General features: G+C 36.7%; 1 protein-coding gene across 2 annotated transcripts in view; it reads left to right on the forward strand.

Annotated features, from left to right (window-relative positions):
• The window catches only part of TRAF3 (TNF receptor associated factor 3), a 91,695-nt gene that overhangs the window by 52,820 nt on the left and 14,841 nt on the right, over positions 1-24,034 (forward strand). Inside the window, exons 4-10 of one of the 2 annotated variants that reach the window (XM_026680203.2) lie at positions 6,240-6,498; positions 7,693-7,744; positions 10,704-10,808; positions 12,858-13,025; positions 17,193-17,273; positions 20,151-20,225; positions 22,991-23,083. In XM_026680203.2, coding sequence (XP_026535988.1) covers positions 6,257-6,498; positions 7,693-7,744; positions 10,704-10,808; positions 12,858-13,025; positions 17,193-17,273; positions 20,151-20,225; positions 22,991-23,083 — 816 coding nt within the window. In that variant the 5' untranslated portion in view covers positions 6,240-6,256. The remainder of the gene's footprint in view (positions 1-6,239; positions 6,499-7,692; positions 7,745-10,703; positions 10,809-12,857; positions 13,026-17,192; positions 17,274-20,150; positions 20,226-22,990; positions 23,084-24,034) is intronic. The other variant, XM_087952203.1, reaches the window with a different exon arrangement.

A 24,034-nucleotide genomic window follows, 5' to 3' on the forward strand; every position in this document is an offset into this window, starting at 1 on the left:
AATTCACTGCAGATGCAACTCTCAATTCCGCCAAATTTGCATCCAAGGCCATGGCATCATCAGTAGCAGCAAGAAAATCTTTATGGCTCCGAAATTGGCAGGTGGAGTCACACTGAAAATGGAAGCTGGCTTCAGTTCCATTCGCAGGCGATAAGCTTTTTGGTGATGCTCTGGAACCTTATCGAAATCAGAGATAAACGTAAAATTCTCTCTTCTTCTGGGAAGAAAGCCGACTATCGCCCTGCTCCTTATCGCCCTCCTGCCTTTCGAGCTGAGATCTCATCTCGCTTCCCCCGCTCTCAGAGGCCGTACTCCCAACGCCAAGACCAACGTGCGGAAGCATCTGGCAGGCAACAACCTTCTACTGGTAAACGGCCCTTTTTGGGGGGAGGTGGTCGTTCCTTCCATCGCTCTAAGTAATCCCTCATTCTCCCTACCCATCGGAGGTTGCCTAGCCTTCTTTGCCTCCAAATGGGAAGAGTCAATGACGGATGCCTGGGTGCTCAGCACTATTAGGTCAGGTTTACAATTGGACTTCCTAACGCTACCCCCAGAAAATTTTTTGATCTGTCCTGTCTCTCAGGACATTTCCAGGCAAGCCCTCATGAATCAGGCCATTCAGCACCTTCTTGAAATCAGGGCTATTCAACCTGTTCCCCCCTCTCAACGGGGACGTGGGCTTTACTCTTGCCTTTTCATTGTTCCCAAAGCCTCGGGGGTGGGGGGTAGCGAGCCATCCTTGATCTAAAATTTCTCAACCAATTTGTCAAATACAGGCGATTTAAAATGCAGACTCTGTATTCTATTTTAGAGAGCATTCGGGAGGGCGACCTCCTCTCTTCCATTGATTTCACGGAGGCTTACCTCCACATCCCAATTTGGCCTCATCATTGCCAGTTTCTCCGTTTCTGTTATCAGAATACCCATTACCAGTATCGAGCACTTCCCTTCAGCCTCTCATCGGCTCCAAGGGTCTTCACAAAGGTTCTGGCAGCATTGATGGCATCTCTGCATTCTGTTCCAGTGAGGATCCAATGCTACTTGGACGACATTTTGATTCTGTCCTCTTCCATCCATGCAGCTCATCGGGATCTGCAAATTACCCTGTCATATCTCCAAAGCCACAGATTTTCCATCAACACCAAAAAGAGCCAACTCTCTTCCACAACCAAATTGCAACACTTGGGAGCAGTCATCGATACCACGTCGTGCCAGGTTTCCCTGTCCCCAGCTCGTGGAAAGAGCCTTGCAGAGATCATCAACCAGACCCAGCAACATCAAACTGTCCCCCTGTCGCTGCTGTCCAAACTTCTGGGGAAGATGGTCTCCTGTATTGGCATTGTCCTATGAGCTCGGCTCCACTCCCGACACCTCCAATGGTTCCTGTTTCCCTGCCAATGAGCAGGAACCAGCCACTCATCCATCAGGGTCCCGCCCCCGCCACAGATTTGGAGATCTCTCAATTGATGGCATTCCCCGTCAATCTGGAGGGGACTCCTGTTCAGGGACCCAGACAGGCTCGTGATAACCACCGATGCCAGCCTCCTGGGTTGGGGTTCTCATATGCAGGGCCAGATAGTTCAGGGCGTTTGGTCCAGGTCAGAGCAGACCCTTCCCATAAATTGGCTAGAACTCAGAGCCATTTTTCTGGCTCTCAAGCATTTCAGGCAATCAGTGACCGGCTCTCATGTTCTAGTCCTTAAGGACAACATGGCTGCAAAGGCTCATGTCAACCAGCAAGGGGGGACGAGGTCCAAAGCCCTCATGAGAGGGGCTCTACGGTTGGGGTTATGGGCAGAGAAACACCTGTTGTCGATCTCGGCGGACCACATCTCCGGGGTCGACAACTCCCAGGCCGACTGGCTCAGCAGGAGCCTAGTCGACCAGGCAGAATGGTCCATTTCTCCGTCTCTATTCAGGGACCTTTCCCTCAGATTCGGAACACCGGAGGTGGATCTCTCCTCCACTCCTCAAAATGCCCAAGTCACCAGATTCTTCACCAGGTTTCCTTGCCAGGGAGTGGAGGGGACCAATGCTCTTCAGTGCAGATGGCCCAAAGGTCTCCTCTACTCCTTTCCCCCGCTTCCCATCATTCCGGCAGTAATTTGGAAGATGTTGGAGGAACGAGCGGAGCTCCTCCTCCTGTCACCCTATTGGCCAAGGAGGCCCTGGTTTGCGGACCTGGTCAACCTATCTGTGGCTTCTCCTTGGAGGATCTCAGCCCATCTAATCTCCCTTCACCAGGGGCCCTGCTCACCCAGAGCCCCAGTGGTTCAAGATGACCATGTAGCACTTGGTGGCAGCGGTTAGAGGAGGCTGATCTTCCAGAAAGGGTCATCCTCACTATCCTGGCGTCTGCAAACCTTCTACAAGGTGCATCTATGTTGCCACCTGGAAGGCTTTTCCTGATGGTGCCTCAGGGAGGAGGTCTTTCTCCTGCTTCAGCCCAGTTGGCAAAGTTCTTAGCTTCCTTCAGCATGGGCTGGAGAAAAGGTTTGCCCCAACACCTTACGCGGGCAGGTTGTGGCCCTCTCCTCGGTTCTTTCATGGGGTTCGTTTCCTTCCTTATCCCATCAACCTTCAGTCAGGAGGCTTTTGAAAGGGGCTTCCAACCTCCACCCACCAGTGGTTCACAGGTATCCTTCCAGGGACCTTCATATGGTCCTTAATGCCCTTACAAAGCCCCCCTTTGAACTCCTTAGAACAGTGTCTCTCCGTTTCCTGACTCTGAAGGTAGTGTTCCTTGTTTCTATCACTTCTGCCAGGAGGGTTTCCGACTTTGCTACTCTTTCTATCAGACAGGATCTTTGTTCCTTTCATTATGATAGGGTTGTTCTCCGTCTGGACCCCTCATTCCGAAGGTTAACACCTGGTTTCACAGGTCCCAGGACATTGTGTTGCCTGACTTCTGTTCTCTCCCTCACCATGACTTAGAGTGGCAGTGGCACACGCTAGACATAAGAAGGGCTCTTAGAATATACATTAAGTGCATTTCCTCCTTCAGGAAGTCGGAAGCCATGTTTGTTTTCTTTTTCCCTTCTCACTTGGGGCACAAGGCCTCTTCTCCTACTATTAGCAGGTGGGTCAGATCTTGCATTGAGCAGGCCTACAAAGCTGTGGCCCTTCCGGTTCCCTGAGGTCTGATGGCGCACTCTACCAGAAGCGCGGCCACTTCTGCTGCCTGGGCAACCCAGGCATCCTTGGAGGAGATCTGTCGTGCGGCCACGTGGACATCCCCGTCTCCTTTCATCAGACACTACTGTCTGGATGCCTTTGCCTCGGCGACTGCAGCCTTCGGCAGACGGGTGCTTCAACAAGTGGTTCCACAGTCGGTGTGATGAGCCGGATGAGGACCCGCCCATGGACATGCAAGCTTTGGTATGTCCCATCCTGGGCTCTCGATGCAGCATGGAGGAGAATGGGCGTTGGTAGAAGTTACCATGAACACCCTTTCTATCTATGCTGCAAGAGAGCCCAGCCCTTCCCTTGATTCATCCGGAGAGGGTAAGACGTATTTCTATATTCATTTTGTGCTTTCAGAGACACCTTTCAGTTTACTCTTCGCTAAAGCTGGGGTTTCTGCCAGGGTCTGGCTTTTATATCTTAGCACAGACTCAGCTAAATGATGTCATAGGAAGGAGTCAACCCATCCTGGGCTCTCTTGCAGCATAGATAGAAAGGGCATTCATGGTAACTTCTACCAATGCCCAGTCTCACCTTGGTGTCAAGAATAGATGATGAGAATATAGAGCTTTATGCCTGCAACAAAGAGACTCAACCTCCCAAGGATGATGAAGAAAGGGAAGCAGAAATAGGACCAACCATCCTTTAGGAAGAAGTCATGTGGGCAATGAACCAGTTGCCAAACAAGAAGGCCCAAGGTATTGAACCATCCCTTCAGAATTGCTGAGGCCTGCACTATCCATATCCATCATAGCTTTGTGCCAGGAAATTTGGGAAATGAACACATGGCCACAGTTTTGGAAATGATCAGACCATCAAAAGGGAATTAGCTGAAGCTAATTCAGGTTTCAGTATCAATATTGCAAATCTGTGCTGGAACATGAAAAAAATCTAAATATCAAAAGAATATCTACACCTGCTTTATTGACTAAAAGAAAGCCTTTGATTGTGTTGATCATGACAAGCTGTGGAGAGCCCTAGAAGATCTGGGGTGCCATCACATCTGATAAAGTTGGTGCAGTTGCTGAATACAAATCAGGAAGTCATTGTGTGACTATCATATGGTCACACTGACTGGTTCAAGAAAGAGGAAGGGGTGCTGCAAGATTGCATTTTTTTCCACCTTTTTTATTCAACCTATATGCCAAAGTGATCACGATGAAGCTGGAACTTGAATAATCAGAAATTGGAGTAAAGATTGGAGGAAGGAGCATAAACAATCTTAATATGCTAAACATAATAATATCCTCAGAAACCAAAGAAGGCCTGGAATATTTGGCCAAAAAGATTAAAGAAGAAAGCAAGACATTTGCTGATGCTCTTATGCTCTTCCTGAACATAAAAAAGACTAAACTCATGACCACTATAAAAACTAGAAATGTGTAAATAACAATTGACAGTGAAGAGATTGAATGTATGCAAGAATTCACATTCCTAGGATCACAGATTGATCAAAGTAGAGAATGAAGTCCAGAAATAAAGTATATAATTGCATTGTGTCACCCAACATTGATGAATATAAATTGAGTATGGAAAAGCAAGGACATCAGGCTGGCAAATAAATGCAGATTAATATGCACTATTGTGTGCTCCATAATTACTTATTGTTGCGAAAGTTGGACCATGAAAAATTAGACAGGAAATTCGACTCAGTCAAGCTATAATGTTGGAGATGTTCCTGTACATTCCTCGGACAGAAAGGTGACAAACAAGCAAGTACAGGAGCAACAGGAGTATAAAATCAGACATCTCACTAGAAAGCAAAATCACAAAATCCCATCTTACTTATTTTTACCATGACACAATTCATTGGAAAATACAGTTATGCTCAGAATAGTTGGTGGTAAAAGAAAAGAAGCTGCCAAAAGCATGGCTAGACACCATCAAAGCTAATACCAGAGCATAAAACAATTGAAAGCAGCCATACGAGATTGGAAAATGTGGAGAGAGTTGGTCCATAGATTTGCCAGAAATCAGAAAACAATTTAACAGAAAGCATATTTACAGCTGGTTTTACAGAACTGAGAACTGTTGTGTACATATTCGATGTAGCAAATATTGTTTTGAATGTACTTGTGGTTGTACTACAAAATAAGACATCTGACATGTCTGAAGAAAAGTTGTGGATACATTAGTTTCCCCTTTTGTTTTTACTAAGATGACAGAAGGATTAAATTCCACTGATGTTAACTCTGATTTTGTGGAACATGTGCTCATTGTCACTGCAACTTTATTCAAAATGTTGGAACTAGTTAGAAAGAGAGAGTAGATGAATCATTCTAAACTTGGTGGCAGAAATAATTCATGTGAATTTCAAGAAAGACAATAAAAATCAAGAAACTTGAAGTCATAGGGATATAAGGGATATATTTGTTGTGTCTATCCCCTCACCCTGAAATGTGATTTAAAGTACAGTTGGGAAAGATAACCTAATGCTGTTGAGAAGGATGAGATGACAGCAGATGCAATATATGTTCTTTATCTGCCAGTTATAAGAAAATACCACTATGTTGCCTTTGAGGAGCTGGCTAGTTTGATCCAAGACTAAGATATTTTGAGTTGATGAAGTGCAGAAATAGGACAAAAGGAAAGGATTAAACTTTTGCACAAATATAAACAAGAGGTAACCAGGTTACACATATAGTTCACTGAGAGCTAAAATGTTCCAGTTCCTTAATTTCATTGATTTATTCTTTGTGCAGATATACAAGATTAGTGAGAGCATTGCTTCTCTCTGTGACTATTAATGACCCTAATACTTAGGAGCTGTAAGGATGAAGAAGCTGAAAAAAATATTGGTATTCACTATGCCTACTAGAAATTATATTTCAACAGGTTGGTATGAATGAACTCAATTGAAAAATACTAAGTTTAAGGTGATAGGTGGTTACTTGAGATGAATCATTGAGGATTAAGCCTTATCCATGGATTGGTCCATGGGAGGGAGTAATATGATCCGTGCATTCATTTTCATAAGAATTGTATGCATAAAAGATTATGCTTTATTTTACTCTTAATATGTTTAATTATTGAACATACATATGTTTTCTTTATAGTATTTATTAATTCCAACATGGATGCAAGCAAGAAAGCAGACCCACCAGTCTTAGTGGAAACAATACAGCAGAAGGGAAATCCTGATCGCCACCCTATCCCATCCATTTATGTACCAGAACAAGGTGGTTACAAGGAAAAATTTGTGAATGCAGTGGAAGACAAATACAAATGTGAAAAATGTCATCTCATTTTGTGTAATCCAAGACAGACAGAATGTGGGCATCGCTATTGTGAGACCTGCATGAGTTCTCTGTTGAGGTTAGTCATTCTTTATATATATGAACTGGACTAAAAAAAATGAAACTTAGGATTTTTAAACCTCCCCCCCCATTTCTGGAGTATATGTTAGCATTCAGCGATGAAGCTGTGAAGCTTTAGTACTTCTTTGGGTCATTTGAGGATACAAATACAAGAACTACCGATGATTTCTCAGTGACGATTACTGCTCAGTAATCTCTACGACATAGCAGTTCAAGAGAACAAACAAGCTGCTCGAATAGATTCAGCACGGACTAGAAGACGATGAGACCTTTCTGCTATTTAGTCTGCTGCAGAATGTGGTTTGTAGCATTGTGCTTGTACCAGAGGAACAAACAAAGAAAAAAAAATACATCCAGTGCAGAACTGTTGCTTTTAAAATATAAGGTTTCAAATTGACTAAAAATGGTAAAGAGTTGTAAAATTGGTAGCTGTCATTCAAATGCTGGACAAACAATTCAGTGTAGCATTGTAACAATTATTGCTCTATTTTAAACAAACACCATGGCAAAACCTTGGTTGTCCACACACTATGCAAGAATTTAAAAATGGACATGACAATCATAAAAAAATCTTTGTAGCGGAAGGCAAACTAGTAAAATTGTTTCCTTCTCACTTCTTCTAATCTCTTCTGTTGATAACTACCATCTCAGCTTAATTCTCTTTCTTTCTGGACCAATGGCATGTTTTTCAGCTAAAGCACTACTCTACTTTTTAATTTTCCAAGAATAAAATAGACCTCTTTGGGACTCAAACATATTGCTGCAAATACAGATTGTATTTGAGGTTGATGTTTTGCTTCCTATTTATTTACTTTTAAATAAAGAATGTAGAAATTGGTGGAACAGATACCCTGGCAGATGCCAAGAAAGATATACCTAGGCCTATGGGCTCCCATAACTTTCACAAACAGAACCTGTGACTTATGTGTTGGCACACAAGAACAATGAAGCAGTTGTGTTTATAAAAATGTATCCTGAATTGCATAAATCAATTACATTAACAGTAATATTCCTCCAATCTAATCTCTTGCTTTGTGTCTGTCTCCTTGGTCTGTCTGTCAACATACATTTGAATGTCTTTAATATTAATGCACTCATCTCTACATCCCATTTTCTGATTTCTCTCTCTATCGGTAATTATATCTCTATAAAAATTTATAATCTAAAATCAAGGGTTTTTTTTCTCTTCTAGTTCCACAAGTCCAAAATGTACAGCATGTCAAGAAACAATAGTGAAGGATAAGGTATAGTTTACCCCCATAATTTTGCAATTTTGCATTGCTGCTGTTACCATTACTAGTGTAACAATACTTTGGTTTGGTTATATTGTGAAAATCCATTTAACTGTATAGATCAAATTAGAAAAGGGTTTTGTGCTATCTAAATGAATCTCTGCGTTTCTTAATGGCAGAGTTTGTATGAATGCAGTTCTTGAATGAGCAACCTTCTTTGAATTTTTCTGGGTTTCCCCCCTATGGTTTTCCCTAAAGCTTCACCCATTCAGTGAGCTGGAAATAGTACTTGCCATTTTATTTCTATAATGGTTTACACAAATATAACAACAAGGTTGGCTACAGACTTCTTTTTGAATAAATCCATAAGTCTTGATTTATTATCAAAATTGATCCCACAATTTTGGTTGTTAAGTCATGATGGACATAAAATGGGTCCCCTTGTGATCGCATCCAACCATTTCTGTAGTAGGCATTAAGCAAACCTATTGTTCATTATGTGGCTTTTTTGGGGGGAGGGGGAGGAGGCAGAAACTGGAAGTGCTGGTTTCCAGGGGAAAAAAACTTAGTAAATCATGGTCATGTGACAATAAAATGCAGCAAATAGCCATAAAGGCAGGCTCGTTGCTGGGTGCCAAAAATGCAGTCACATGACTGGGGGGGGGGGGGGATTGGAATTTCAATTCCAGGTCATAAGTACCTTTTTTTGAGATCTTTTATAACATTGAATGGTACTCAGTTGTCTACATCTACATATACAAACATTTCCTCTCACAATGCCCATTAAGAGAAGCTGTTCTTCATAAATACACAGGCATGCAGGTAGCCAAAGATAAATGTCCAATCCCCAGAGGTAGCAGGTGGAAAACATTTAACACTAAGGCCTCCAAAAATAGATATATGCTTGCTCTTCCACAAGGAAACTGCTTTTCATTATAAAAATATATATGGCATGTACACATGATTAGGAAAATATCGAAACATTAAAAATGAGGAAGCATACAGTCCAGTATCCTTGCCCATTTGGTACCTTATTTGTACTGTGTATATGCTCCACAGAAACTGAAGTCTTGGGAATCTTGGCATTTGCACCCTTAACACATTTGGAAGAGAATAGATTGGGGTGGCTGCAGTTCAGTTTTCTCTTTGCAATATTGGCCAACCAAATACTATCAGAAAACTAACTGGCAGACACAAAGAAAGGTATTATGTATTTCCTGTGATATCCTCCAGCTGATATTCAGAAGGTGATTGGGAGTTCCATTGAGTAGATGTGACCAACTGCATTTTGCACTAGTAGAAAATGTGTACTCTTTTTCATTTTAAAGAAGAGTTAAAATTAAGAGTCTGGCAATTGAAAGTTAATTACATTTAGCTCATGTTTCTTTGCTGAAGAAACAAGTCCAAATGTTAATGTTCTACTACTGTATAACAAAATAATAGGGTGCTTTAGAGATTGTAGTATTACTTTAGTACCTGAACTGCTTTTCTATGATATTAATTCTGATTTTACCTGCTAGATCTCTTCCTTTATATACTTTTTTACTTGGACTTCAAATTGAGTTGGTTGTGTAGCATTTATCATATAGAACATTGCTTAGTGCACAGTCTTGTTATCTTACTCATTTCTCTGCTCCTTAGTCACTTGTGACAGATCCTTATTACTCTATAGATGTTTTTATTGCCTCATAAAATCTACTTTAAAACCAGTAAGCATTGACGTAAGGTCTGCTTTTTTATAGCTAGTCTAAACTTACCTTATAAATTTTGTGTCCATATGTGTTCCTATAAGAAGAGGCTAGACAGTCCTGGGAAATATACTTTACCTCAGCTGTATATATGGCAGTTATGAACCTAGAGAATTGTTTGAACAATTCAAAATCGGTCTACAACTATATAAATAATTTATGGCTGGGGTCCCCAATCCCCGGGACATGACCCACTATCAGGCAGTGGCCTGTTCAGAAGTGAGCCACATGAGTGGTTGGCCAGCACACATACGCGTGTACACACAGTTCTGCTTGCACGATCAGTGGACTGGCACGCATGCATACAGCTCGACTTGCAAAAGTGGCAGCTGGTTCCCTTGTCCCCCCCCTGCCAGCCCACCAGGTCATAAAGGTTGGGGACCATTGGTGTATGGTCCGGCAGTTAATCCTTGCATGAACGCAAAAAGAATAGAGTTGAAAAATGTGTTACTTTTGTCACCCAGTTCCTTGATGGGTCATAAGCAGGTAGGAGAGAAGTAGTACTTCCAATTTCTATTGAATTATGGTTCTTAATTATAGTTGATATTAATAAAACTTGGAAGTATACAGATAGTCCAAAAGGTTACTGAATGTTTCTTTGGACCTGTAAATCTTTTTTTGTTCAAAGACAAATCTGTACCAACCAATCTTAAATGTAATATGGAAAAAAATGTAATTGCAATTTTCTATGGCTAAAATGAGATACTTGTTCATTTTCTCTCCTTTTGGAATGAAGTCAAAAATTATAGCTCAACATTTTTTGTTTAACTTATTTATTTATCATATTTAGGAACTGCCCATCTTCCTCCTTTTACTACAAAATGAAGTATTATGTATAATTTTCTAGATACTGCCAATAAAACAATGATCAGGTCAAATACTGTGTACTTTATAATGCAATGTGAACTATACGAGTCTTTTTCCAAACTAATTCAGACTTTACACAATACATCTTGCTGTGTAAAGAAAAGTGAAGAAGTTCTTGTATTGTCAGTTTGTAGCAGTATAGCAATTGCCTTAAAAATTTCTTACTCTTAAAAAATGTTCTAAAATACTTTCTCAGATTTCATGTGAATTTATGTTTATATATTTTAATTCTCTAAGAGAAGTTTATTGAGCCATTTATCAGAAAGTGGTTATTTGCATCAAGCAGGTTAGTGTCAAAGTAATAAACTTTTAGATCATCACTAAAATTATAACTATTAAATGTCTGTTAATTCTAGATATTTAAAGATAATTGCTGTCGAAGGGAGCTTCTAGCTCTTCAGATATTCTGCAGAAATGAAAATAAAGGTTGTCGAGATCAATTGACCTTGGGACAGTTGCTGGTAAGTAGCTGAAAACCTTCCAGTATGTTTTTGTCTCTCCCTCGCCTTTCATCACTGAAGGATGGATTGTATGATTTGTGGTATTAATTGAACCTAAGTTACACATTGTTTTAACAAGAACCCCTCATCAAAGGTGTAATTTATGAAGTAAGTTAAGCCTCTAGACCAGGAGTGTCAAACTCATGTTGTCACAGCAGTGTCATGTGACGTTTCGAGACTTTTTTCCCCTTCACTAAACCAGGCATGGGCATCCAGCCCATGGGCCGGGAGTTTGACAGCCCTGTTCAGTATTTGTTTAAAGGATTATTGTTGTTGTTATAATATGCATGTGCAAAATGGTAGATCATTTATACATTAGATCAGGGGTGTCCAACTGGTAGTCCCTAGGCTGGATGCATCACGCGCATGTCACGGCCACTCCAGTTCCACAAAGGGAAAAACGTCACAACGCATCACATGACAACGTGATGCTGTGAGTTTGACACCCGTGCATTAGATAAAGTAAGATTTTTTAAAAAAACTTTGGATTATTCAATAGTCGATACTCTGATTGAAGTCTTCAGAAGAAAACTTTATTCTTCCCCTATGGCTAAAATGCTGGTGAGATTGTGACCAACATGATTTGGATAGAAGGAAAAGAGAATGACTTGTATATTTCCTCAGGACCAATGCTAGTTTTTTTAACAATGCTGGTAGCAAGCCTACTACTCCAAACTATAATAAATTCAAAGATGCAGTAATAAAGAATAGACACCATTCAAACATTCCACATAAACTCTGAAAAAATTGCTCAAATATCATCCGTGTACAGGATATCTATTCTATAACAATACTAGAGAAAACCTTCTCATATACATGCATACAGTACACATTGGCTTCCAAATGAACACAGATACTTAATCTGCACTTGAAGTGTACTATGAAAATGAGAAATACAGAGTCAGATTTTGCATTTCTCAATGTTGTTCCAATAAAAAAACATTTAGATATTCATGTTTTCAAATAAAGTGTATTTTGAAGTACATGAATATAATGCACAAGCTTTTGTTGAGAGTTTTTGTGTGCAGATAAACAACAATAGATAGAGTAGACTTATGAGTATGCACAAATTCTGAGATCCCTATTTAAATCCACCATTGTATCTGGAATACAGTGACAGATAGTATTTATAAAATGTTATCTGATTTAACTACATGATTACATATTAAAAATAATAGACTGGCAACTAAAAATATAAAAACACAGTGAAAATCACTGCTGTTGGATACTAAATTCTCAAGTACTCCACCCCCAATAAACTTTGGTAGTGTACTTCTGTCAGTGTTTTGAAGTGAGTACAGTAGTTCTCAACTTACGACCGCAACTGAGCCCAACATTTCTGTTGCTAAGTGAGACAGTTGTTAAGAGAATTTTACCCCATTTTTACAATCTTTTTTGCCACATTTAAGTGAGTCACTGCAGTTGTTAAGTTAGTAATATGGTTGTGAAGTGAATCTGGCTTCCCCGTTGACTTTACTTGTCAGAAGGTTGCAAAAGATGATCACATGACCATGGAACATTGCAACCATTATAAATATGAGTCAGTTGTCAAGCATCTGAATTCTTATTGTGGGGATGCTGCAGTGGTTGTAAGTGTGAAAAACGGTCATAGGTTACTTTTTTTAGTGCTGTTGTAATTTGGGTCATTAAATGAACTGTTGTTAAGTCAAGGGCTACCTGTGTCATAATTTTGCACTGCTGCTGCAAGAAGATTCAGATGTTTCAAACTTCTGGGTGACAATCTCAAATTTATTGACAATCTCAAATTTATTGGCAACCGGGCTTTTGTGTCTTTTTTCTCAGCTCTTAATACAATATTAACATATATTTTATACCCAAGAAAAAACAAGGGGGAAGAATATTTTGAATTTCTTGCAATCACTAAATAAAGTTTACAAGATTCATTATCTTTACATTGATAAATAAACTAAATGTATTGCCTTTACATTGATAAATAAACTAAATGTATTGCCTTTCGTGTATTGATGACCTGGTGCTTGTTGGTTTCAGACACATCTAAGAAATGACTGTCTCTTTGAAGAACTTCCATGTCCTCGTACCGATTGTAAAGAAAAAATATTGAGAAAAGATTTACCAGATCATATAGAAAAAAACTGCAACTATCGGGAAACAACATGTAAATACTGTAAAAGCCAAGTGCCAATCATTATGATACAAGTAAGTATGTCTTCTTAGAAAGCAAAACAACTTTTCAGGAAACTATCTATGGTGAACAAGGTCTTTTGAAGAATCTGGGAGCCTTTAAGACAGACAGTTCATTCGATGCCATACGCACTCTCTTTAATATAATAACAATACACTTTTTCTCCATTGTTTCTGATTCATTACAATTAGCAGCCTTGTAAATGGGATTGAATGGAGAAAGTCCAAAAGGCTGAAGTCTCCTAAGGTCACTTTTATTTCCTTGATTGAAAAATGGAGGAATATTTTTGATACAATTATTTCAAATAGATAACCACGATTTGGATAGCAATCTCTCTAAGTCCAGAGTAACTGCCTCTCCAGAGGCTGTAATTTGAAAGTTTTCTAAACAGTTTACAAAATGGGAAGCATATACCCTAAAAAATGATGCTGCATCATATGAACATCATTTAGAACATTTTGAGAATTTGGATTTCTTAAATCTTTCATTCTGTTGAATCTAATAAGGAGTGCTTAATGGCTATATTTGTAAGAGAAACTTATACCATTTTTTCCAAATCATTTTACATGCGTGAGAGTGAGTTCTCAAATAATAGAGGAAACCAATTGATTTTTTCCTTATGGTCATAAATTCCAGGACTTCAAAATAAAGAGGCAGGAAAGAAGGATGCTGTACAGGACCGGGGGATGGAATGAAAATTATACAAATAAGCTTTTATATTTTTCTGCTTTTGATAATTCAGACTTTTTTTTTTAAATAAAGTTTTATTTGGGTTTTCACACACAAAATGCAAGTAAAACATCTTTTTTGAAAATAGCATGGTCCCGGGTTGAACTTCTTTATACAGACACAAAACTCAATTTCATGCTCCTTTTTGTATTCTATTCCATATCTTATACTATTTTACATTTTCTATATAGTTTTTCCCCTCTTTTAATTTTCTCACTTTTCTTTTGATTATCTCATCTCAATTCAAATCATTATATTTATACTTTTGACTGTTCTGTTTCAATTTCATATCTTTTCTCATTAAACAAATTTTCTCCTGTAGTTACTAATTGGAGTATGATACCTTTATATCTTTTAATTACATCCATTCAACTCTTATTTAAACTTCAATATATACCTTAAGTTTATGACCTTCAATATAATACATAATACATAACTTCCAATCGAATTCTGCTTGGTACATTCTTATAATACACACTATTTTCTTTTTAAAAAAAGAAAGATTGTAAATATATGTAATTATAAACCCTCATTCCATTCCAGTTCAGTTCTATCATTAAAACCATAACATCTTTAACACTTCTTTTCAATTAAATATCATACTTCCTTAAAAACACATATAATCTCCATAATTAATTTTTCCCTTATTTCTCTTCACATATGTTTTATAAATCATTAAATATACCTTTTGTTACATTTATTTATTGACAAGCATTCCACTGAATTACGATAGCTATTTTATCAGACATTTTAATCATACATTGTTTCATTCTAATATAACCATACTATCTTATGTACCTTTGCAGAATCCCTTTTTCCGTTAAGTTTTCACCCATTATCTCTAAATAGACCCTGTTTTACTATATTTTGCTTCTGTCCTTTATAACTTCTTTTCCTTTCTTTCTTCCCTCTCATCTTCTCCCTCCCCTTTTTACCCCCTTGTTTCTCTAGTTCTAATTCTCTCTTCTGCATTTCCCTCTTCTGTTGCTTTCTGATTTTATACTTACTTTTCCCTCTATTTTTTTTTTTTTTTGGAGTTGTTTTTCCCAATCTTAAACTTTCCATTCTCTTTCTCCCCTTTCCTTTCTTTCCCCCATCTAAGATTACTTGTTCATTAAAGATGGCTTCTTCTTTGTCGCAATCTTCTTGTTCTGCAGGCATTTCTTGTTGTTTCTCATAATTCCAAATCTCCATTTCTAAAAACTGAAATACGAAGCCAAAGAACCTCTCCTTCTTGTGCATCTTCTTTGTACTTTTTAAGTTCCATTTTCAGTCCTTCTAAAAGTGGAGCCATTTTAAAAAGTTTTAAACAACCACCGATTGATTTTAGTCATTCAAAACAATAACCAAGAATCCAGAAATCATCAAGTAATCCAGATAGTCCCAAGTTATATCTTCTTATTTCTTTTCGACTTTCTCTTCCTGGGGTTTTTGTTGCGATATTTCAGTTAGAATGTATCTTTTGGAAGTCTTGTTGAGATTTTGCTGTAAGTTCTTTTTAATTCCAGGCAGTCTCCTCCCTTCCAGATCCTGCCCTTTTATTCTTCCTCTCTCCTTTCCTGTTTTCAAAAGTTTTAATTATCCAGAAATCTTTATTATCCCTTTGACTTTTTATTTTCAGCATTAAATGCGTATTGATGTCAAAGTGGATTTTTTTCAAATTTCTTGCTTAAGTCTCTTAGCTGTCAGTATAGGAAAAGGAGAAAACCAAATCTTTTCCCTTTTCTCTCTCCTTCACAGCTTAAAAATCTTCTTAGGGAACAATGTTATTGTTTTTTAACAGTTTAAATTCAGGGTACCTTATTTGTTGCTTTTGCTGTTTGACCGGTCAACCAAAACTTTCTCTTCTTATCTTCCTCCTGCACATTCTTTTCGGTCGAGTTCTTCTTTGTGGTGGCCATTTCTGACCACCGCTGCAACCGCCGGAAAGGGAATAATGGCCAGCTGGGGAGGAGAGATGCAGCTCTCCTCAACCTTGCTGGCAGTCTCCCTCCTCTTCACCACCTCTACGGGGTGGCTTAGCCCTGAAACCAGCCGGCTCAGGGCGCTCCAGCAGCGAGCACAGATCGAAGCCTCGCAGAGACAAGGTTTCGGTCTGTCGCTGAAGAAGCTCAAACCGGAAGTCCGATAATTCAGACTTTTGTAACCTCTACAAGTTCTGCAAAGTAAGAAATCCCAGTTACATTGAGGATTTTCAATTCAATGAATAATAACTTTTCTAGAGACTAGTATCTTCGGCACGGATTACTGATGGTTTTTTAAAAAATAATTTAAAAACAATATCACATAATTTTATGTTGGGAAGGGCAACTTTTATCAATCTGATGCCTGATTGTATCTGCTAGTTGTGACCCTGATTACCATAGTAGCAGTATTAAAACCTTGTTTCTTAGAGATTTCTTTGCAGATTTTGGAGTTTAGTGGAAGAAAATGCGTGTCTGTAGCCTTCTAAAGTCTATATTTTGTACTTAAACTCTGAGATATGAAAAATAAGCTCAGTTGTGTTTTGCTTCAACTTTGAAACAAAACCTTGTTTGAAACATTTTGTGCTGTCTACATCTTATTGAAAAAGAACTTGAAACAGCTGAAACAGCTGGTCCATGTATTTGTTGGAGCCAAATATGGAATATTGCAAGCTCTGAATGAAGTAGTTGGAAATGGTTGTGACTGTCTTGCTATCTTCTTTTTAATCACATTGCTGCAGAAATAGGTAGGATAGCAAAGTGGCAGAAAAATCAGCCAATGTTTTAAAACTATCTGCTGTAGGATGAATCGAAACATTTCTAGGGAGAGAGAGAAAAAAACACCCTAAATTTTCAGTGATCCATCATCAGCATAAAGAGATCAATCTTCTGCATTCATTTCATTATGAAGTTAATGGGCATATAAACAGTAGCAGTGACCAAGACCCTGTAAAACCTAGCTAGTCAGATAGTTTTTAGTAGAGTAATTTAATGAATTATTATTGAGTATTCACTTTATTTTTCTTCTATAAAAATTTAACATTACTGTGTTGCAGTCAAGTGTTGTGCTTACAACATACATACATGCATACACATATACATTAAAAAGTGATATGTATATATATCATTATCACATGTGCATACACGCACACACCTTGCTGCACAACTAACAAGCAAAATGCACCCTTAAAAAAGTATGTCAGCATAAGGTCATTTGTGCACATTTACTTCCAGATAATAGAACTTAAGATAATGTACGTTTTGTTCAAACTTGGAACACTTGAAATGGGGGGTTGGAGGAAGAAACATTTTGTGCATCTCTAAAAGGCAGAAATTTCACTCCTAAAAATAAATTATATTGACAGGTTATATTGACAGGTCATGTTATTTGTCTAAAGAAATAGCTTCTTCACCATTTTATTTTTTGTTCAGTACAAGTGATTATGAATCTACAAGTACATGGCATGACTTCTCCTATTGTTTTCTTAGAAACATGAAGATGCAGACTGTCCTTGTGTTATGGTTACATGTCCTCATCAGTGCAGTGTTTCAGCACTCCTCAGAAAAGAGGTAAAAATCATATTGCAGAGCTGTTTATAAAATCAGATAACATGCTGTATTATATTAGTTGCTGCAGAATGTTTTGTTGTTGAAGCTCCAATACATTTGAAAAACAAGGGAATCAATCTTTCTGTTGCTGAAATTAACTTTAAAAGTATTTCTAAGCTCCCAGAATACAATGCTGCAATTTTCTTAAATAAATAAGTAAACAAACATCTGCAGTGATTGCAACATTTTTCCCCCTTTACCCTTATTATATGTTGCATTAAAACTACATTAAATTATCGCAGGTATCAGAAAAACTTGTTTGTTCTTCATAATGAATAGGTAGTATTGGAGATTTTAAGAATTGTGTAATTGCTTGGTAAGTTTAGAGTCATTAGACTGTTAGGCTGCCATAAAAAACTGAGTTCATCATCTGTAGTCTTTGCCTTATAACTTACATTAATTAATCATGAGGGCACAATATTTCTAAGAAAGCAACATACAAACTTTTATTTATTTCCTCCAATGTTCTCTTTGATTTGAGAATGTACTGGGAGCTAAAGTAATACACATATAATGTAATATCTAGTCCAAATACCTACATGGTGCATTAAAGATGACTCAGTCATAAAGGATGAAAATTCTACCTGAAATGAATTTTAAAAATTACCTTTACAGATAGAGGAGTTTCTTGTTTTGTTTGTTTGTTTTGGTCTGTCTGAGCAAAAATCAGTGCAGGAGATACATTAATCATTCCTTGGCAATACTTCCCCGGTCCTTTTTAGTCATTTTATTCCCAAATTTCTTTCCCAAATGAACTTGTCCTGGGTTTCCCAAAATTGTCCTGGGTTTAAAAAAAGCTTTGATGGAGAAATTTGGGTAGATGATTTAGCATTCCATATCCTGCCAAGCAATTTTTCTTTGCAAGTTCAAATGAATAATAATGTCTTGCATTACTATGCAACTGATTGAAGTAATGTGATGCTTCACCTTCAGTGTGTATAACTATAATCATATTCATTGACCTTAATTAGGAAAAAAATGGTATGATGGGTGTATTTATTGATCTGAGATTAATATGGATGTCTTCTTTTGATAGAACATTTATTAGAGGTCTTAGTATTTACATTGAAGTTAATAAGGTTTGGTGGTTTCAGTACTGACTGGGAAATAGATTTGGGTAAGAAATAGACTTGTGGGCTTGTGAAATAGACTTATGGACTTCAACTCCCAAAATTCCTCAGCCAGACCCCTATAAATGATTGATCAGGTTTTGTAATTAGCAAGTAATGTCTAGATTATTTAATAAATTCACAAAAATCATTGCAGTTGAATAAAGCTTATAAACCAATAACATAGTTGGGGTTTTATGGGAAAATTTTATTGAGTTTAAATTATAAAGAAAGTTTATCAAAAAATTTCTGAAATAGTAGAAATAGCTAATTTATATGGTACTATCATTGCTCAATTCATCTGATTTGCCAGCAATGAAATAATAATCTCTTCCACTGCCTTGAAAATCTCCCACTAATATGAAAACTCCAACCAAAAAATAAGTGTAGTACAGGGGGCATGAGTGAATAAAAAATGGAGGGAGCTTTCTTTTTATGAAGCTAACCAAATAAAATTGTGAGATCTGGAAGGAAAAATAATTCCTAGATATTTGTTCAGGAAAATGAAATTGTGCCATTCTCTTTACACTTAACAGATTTTTCTCTAGGATGATATTATTCAATTTTAAAGAATTACTTCTTGAGAAGCATGGATTGGCTGTTCTTCATTTAAAAATTACTGTAGGAAGTTGCATTTCTTAGATTTTTTTTCTCCCTCGAATTCTATAGCATCTTAAAAAAAAAATCTTAATCTTTACCAAAATGGAAGCATATCCTATGTTACCTGCAGTTACTCTTACTCTGTTGTAAAGTGAAGCTAAAACTGTTTTTTCTCATGCATCTATCATATGCCATAAACAAGAAGTTGAGCTGGGGAGATTTTACAAACTCCATGATTCTGAGTCAGATCTCCATTAGTTGCAAGCACAGGGCTGAAGAACAAGGCATGTTAGAGACCACTGACATTGTGTCAGGCAGCCGAGATTTCACTGTAGTCATATTCAGTGTTGCTTTAGAGCAGGGGTGTCAAACTCGCAACATCACATAGTTGTCATGTGACATATCACAACTTTCCCCCCCTTCACTAAAATAAGAGTGGGTGTGGCCAGCGCATGAAGCATCCTGTGAGTTTGAGAGAATCCAAAAGATTTTTGTGGAATAATAAAGACCGTTCCTTTATTTACTATTTGACTCTTTCATGCCTTATATCTATTTTATTCTCCATTGCTCTTAGCTATTAGGATAGTTTTATTTCTATGTGCTGTTTTAGTAAAAATAAAATTTAATTTACAAATGTACATGTTTGTTTCATGCAATATTTGTCTCTGTCAAAATGTTCTATTTTCTTATCACTGGAATTTTGCATGAAAATCTGTTTTGAATTAAAAATTTGGGAAGCAGCCTGAGGGCATGAAGGATGTGCATTAATACAGTGAAACCTCTATCCAGAATGATTGGTCCACAAGGTTACTTAATGTGCCTTTTGAAAAATTGGCTTTTTGATAAAAACATACTGAAATCCTTTTGAAATTAACTGAAATGATTATTTGATTAGGTTTCACTGTAAATGTGTCAATTTGTATATTCTACTGGAATGTTCCTGTGATTACATGTGTATGTGTATACTCTCAAGTACAACTGGAGGTAATAAGAAAACATGGTTTTAAAATAAACTAAAACCAACCAACCACAATACAAACTTGTATTGCATCCCCTATATATTTTTAATCTTATTATGCATACATTTTCCATCCCCCCAAAAAACTCACACATTTTTTTCCTATTACAGTTGAATGCACATTTGTCAGAATGTATTAATGCCCCAAGTACCTGTAGTTTTAAGCGTTATGGCTGCACTTTTCAGGTCAGTATATAATGATTTATATACTTGATGAAAGTCTGCAATAAGAAAATATTATTAATAACTCTCTGGACTGGACTTGATGTCTCTTGTTATCCATGAAAAGAGAATGCATCCAGTTGCTTGAGTGATTAAAAGCTTCATATTGGATTTACAGTAATGTCCTTTTTCTTTTCTTTTTTTCATACTTTAGAAATTTAAATGGTTTCAACAGTTTTGAATATCAAATTTAGAATATGCAAGACACATTTTTGAATTCAAGAAAGCAGACTAATTATTTCAGCTGTTTCAGCGATACATTTTTTACTTTTAGAAAAGAAACATTTCAATTCTTCCTGTTTGAGTGGAATCAAATCCATAGCAGTCTAAAAACTTGTATAAATTCCGCTGTTACGGATTTCACTTGGATATGTATTCCACATAGATTCAAAATTTAGTGGATTGTGTTCAAGAAAACTAAACATAATAGCCCAGTACAAATCTGTTAGAAATATTATTGTAAGTGCGAACAGACTTGTCTAACTCTTTTGACAATAAGAATTAAATATGCAAAAACAAATTAGTGTAAGTAGATATGGGCTCTTCTTTTTTTAGCAAGGCTATGTTATTTATATATTTTAAGTTGTGCAGTACATGTTTTTCTGTAAATTGCTTATTTGACATCAGTGTTAAATTCCAGCAAGAGAGTTACATTAAAAAGGATAAGAGTAAAGAGTAGCTCACTGAAATAAAATCCCTGCATATCTTTTTTTCTCTCTAATCTATCTTGTGTATGACATGTGGCTTAATTTTATTTATTTGAATGTTAACTGCCCCTTTTAAAATCTAATGTTAAATCCACAAAATCCTTTGTCCCCCATAGTTTAACATTTTTCAATATTTGGAAAGGAAGGGTAGTGTAATCCAAGTTCCATATAGAGCTATTATTCTCACTGTTTAACCTGAGGCTGTATTTCCATGTAGCGATGCTATAAGATCAGTAAGTAGTAACAAGACAAATAAACTGTTTTCTTCTAAAAGGCTCTAGACACCAAATGGCACTGAGTGATAAAATCAAAACATTAAGTGGTTTGCATATAACACAATTGCTCTAAGAAGAAATAGCTCTGTTCCTTCTTTATTTTTATGTTGTGTGTTTGAATATATATGTGTTTACATATAGTTTGAATATATTAAACACAATGTACATATTGACATTTAAAAGGATACTACATTTGCAACTTATTCTATATAATAATACTTTAACAAAATGGCATGTGTACTAAAAGTATGACAGAAAGGAATGGCAAATACACTCTTTTCCTTAAGTACTCTATATTCCAATTTCTTCTTTAATTATATAAGATGCAAAACTATTGGTGTCTTACAGCACTGAAGTGTTCTGTACGTTCTTTAGAGTAGGGAATTTTATTTTGTTAAAGCAGGAGTCGCTGCTATTTCTTGGGGGTAGGCGAATTGGGTCTGACTGTTTTCATTTCAGTCTATTCAGCTGAAACTGCATGTCTCTGTACAAAATCATTTTGATAACCTAGAAATTTTGATCCAGTCCACCAAGTTTTGTTCCTGTGGAATTTTAATATCACTAAGAAAATGATTGCTACAACTGTTGCCCTTAAAACCACACTGTTAATAATGTCCAATTACCTGTCCTTCCTTTATTCTGTCATGGAGAGAAAGTAATTGAGTTGAAACTCAATTTTTATAATTTCATGGGCATATCCATGTAGTATTTTTTAACAACAGTAGTGATATAATATGCCATTGCCTTCTCCCTCCAAGCTTATAGGTGTCAGATCTACTGGTGATCTGTGGCAGCACAGCTGACCTTCACCAATCTCAACTGATTAATATTTAGTTTTTGAGATTGGTGAAAGTCAGCCGTGTGCCACAGAAGTTTAAAATCATACAAACATCCCAGAGCCAATAATCTTGTCATCTCATCACTACATAACCAACTAGATACATATTTCCCTTTTCTTCCCCAGAAGGTGGTACATAATTATCATTGATGACTTTATAAACTGTGAATTTGTCTAGACTCCCTTTATGTTGATGTCTGTCATACCATATAACATTGGCTCTGTGAAACATTTTTGGTTTGTCTGACTGAAGCTCTTGTAAATTATCTTAATTGGATAACTCCAGTTTTACTAGGATGAAAAAGAGAAAAATGAAATTCCCCTACTCATTTCTATATAACTATGTACAAAGATGGCAGCACCAGCACCCATTATTTGGCTTTAATATAGAATAGCTTCCCCGGGGAATTTGCTATAAGGATATGGGAACTTAACAGTTGCATGGTAAAACAGTGAAAGGAAGAGGTGTTTTAATTGAGAATGAATGGATGGTAAAGAAATTAAAGAAATATTGGCAACACTATAGCAAGGCAGGGATTTTGCCACTTTTTGAGGCAATTATGTGCTAGAGCAGCATTTGTAGAATGTTTTACTGTTTAAAAAATACTGTTTTACTGTTAAAAAAATATGCTATGTAACTTTCAGTTAGCTAAATGATTCTAAAATGTGATTTGAAATAATGATAACATAGTTATGTTTTTAAATTTTCGTTGTGTCACTAATTATTGGAAAGTTGAATCTCTGTTACTTGTACTGTTTTTCTATTAAAATAGGTCTCTGTTAATATGTTTGAAAATGCATCAGTGGGTTAATATATAATATTGTTCAATTGTAGATGGACCAGTGCTATACTTTAGTGTAGGTTTGCTTTAAAAAATGAAGCTTGCTAAAATATATTCTTTGTCACAGGGAACAAACCAGCAAGTTAAAGCACATGAAGCCACCTCAGCAGTGCAGCATGTAGACTTATTGAAAGAGTGGAGTAATTGTCTGGAAAATAAGGTACATCTCCTGCTCACATTATCTTTCATATTTAATATATTTTATTAATGGAGCACAGGTAAAGTTCTGGAATTTAGAGTATTATCTAAGTATTCTTCAGTTTCAAAGGCAATGAAATGACTTAAATTTAAGAGCAAATCCAAACCAAACTGCCTCATACTTAAAAATAAACATTGAAGTAATTTTTTCAAGAATTTGTGGTATATTCATATTATGCTTTTAGCTGGATGCTTCTCATAAAATATTTCCCATTGGCTTCATCTCATAAAGAAAGGAGTTGAAGTTTTTAAATAATAGAACAGAAGACTTTTATCATTTACAACTGATTAACTATCTTTGACAAAGGCTGTGCCAGAAAATGTAACAGCATTTCTGGGTTGTTTTTTTTAATTGCTCATAGAACCATATTGCATCACCACAGAATTAATTTCTCCTATATTTTATTGCAAAGTAAGGTTTATTCTACTTGTTGGATCATGAAATTGTATATTTAAACTTATCTATAATAGTTCCAACTCCAGTCCTTTTCCTTCTTGTTCTTTCTTCTTTACTCCCCCCAGACAGACTAACAAATATTATAATAAAATATAGTATACTCCAACATATAATAATTTTTAACATTAGACTTCCTGAAATATGCATTATCAGTATTCCTATGTTATATAACAATGAAATAAACGCACAGTCATGATGTTAGCTTTCTTGCATCCTAATAACAGAAGTCAGTATTTGCTATTTACATTGTTGTATTCAAGATGTTAGCTAAATCAATTTAATATTTATGCACTTCTCAAAATCATTAAAGCCCATGCAGATGTCTAAAACATTTGTGTGTGTTCTCACAATACCTTAAATATTTCAGAGAAGGAATGAGTATCACTGCTGATATTGGAATTAATTCTCTTTTCTATCCCATCTCTACCCCCACAGAGGGAAATGCCAGAGAACATC

This window comes from Notechis scutatus, chromosome 1, assembly GCF_049901735.1.
Source record: "Notechis scutatus isolate UNSWTSFEM ecotype Mainland chromosome 1, rNotScu1.2, whole genome shotgun sequence".
Lineage (NCBI taxonomy): Eukaryota > Metazoa > Chordata > Lepidosauria > Squamata > Elapidae > Notechis > Notechis scutatus.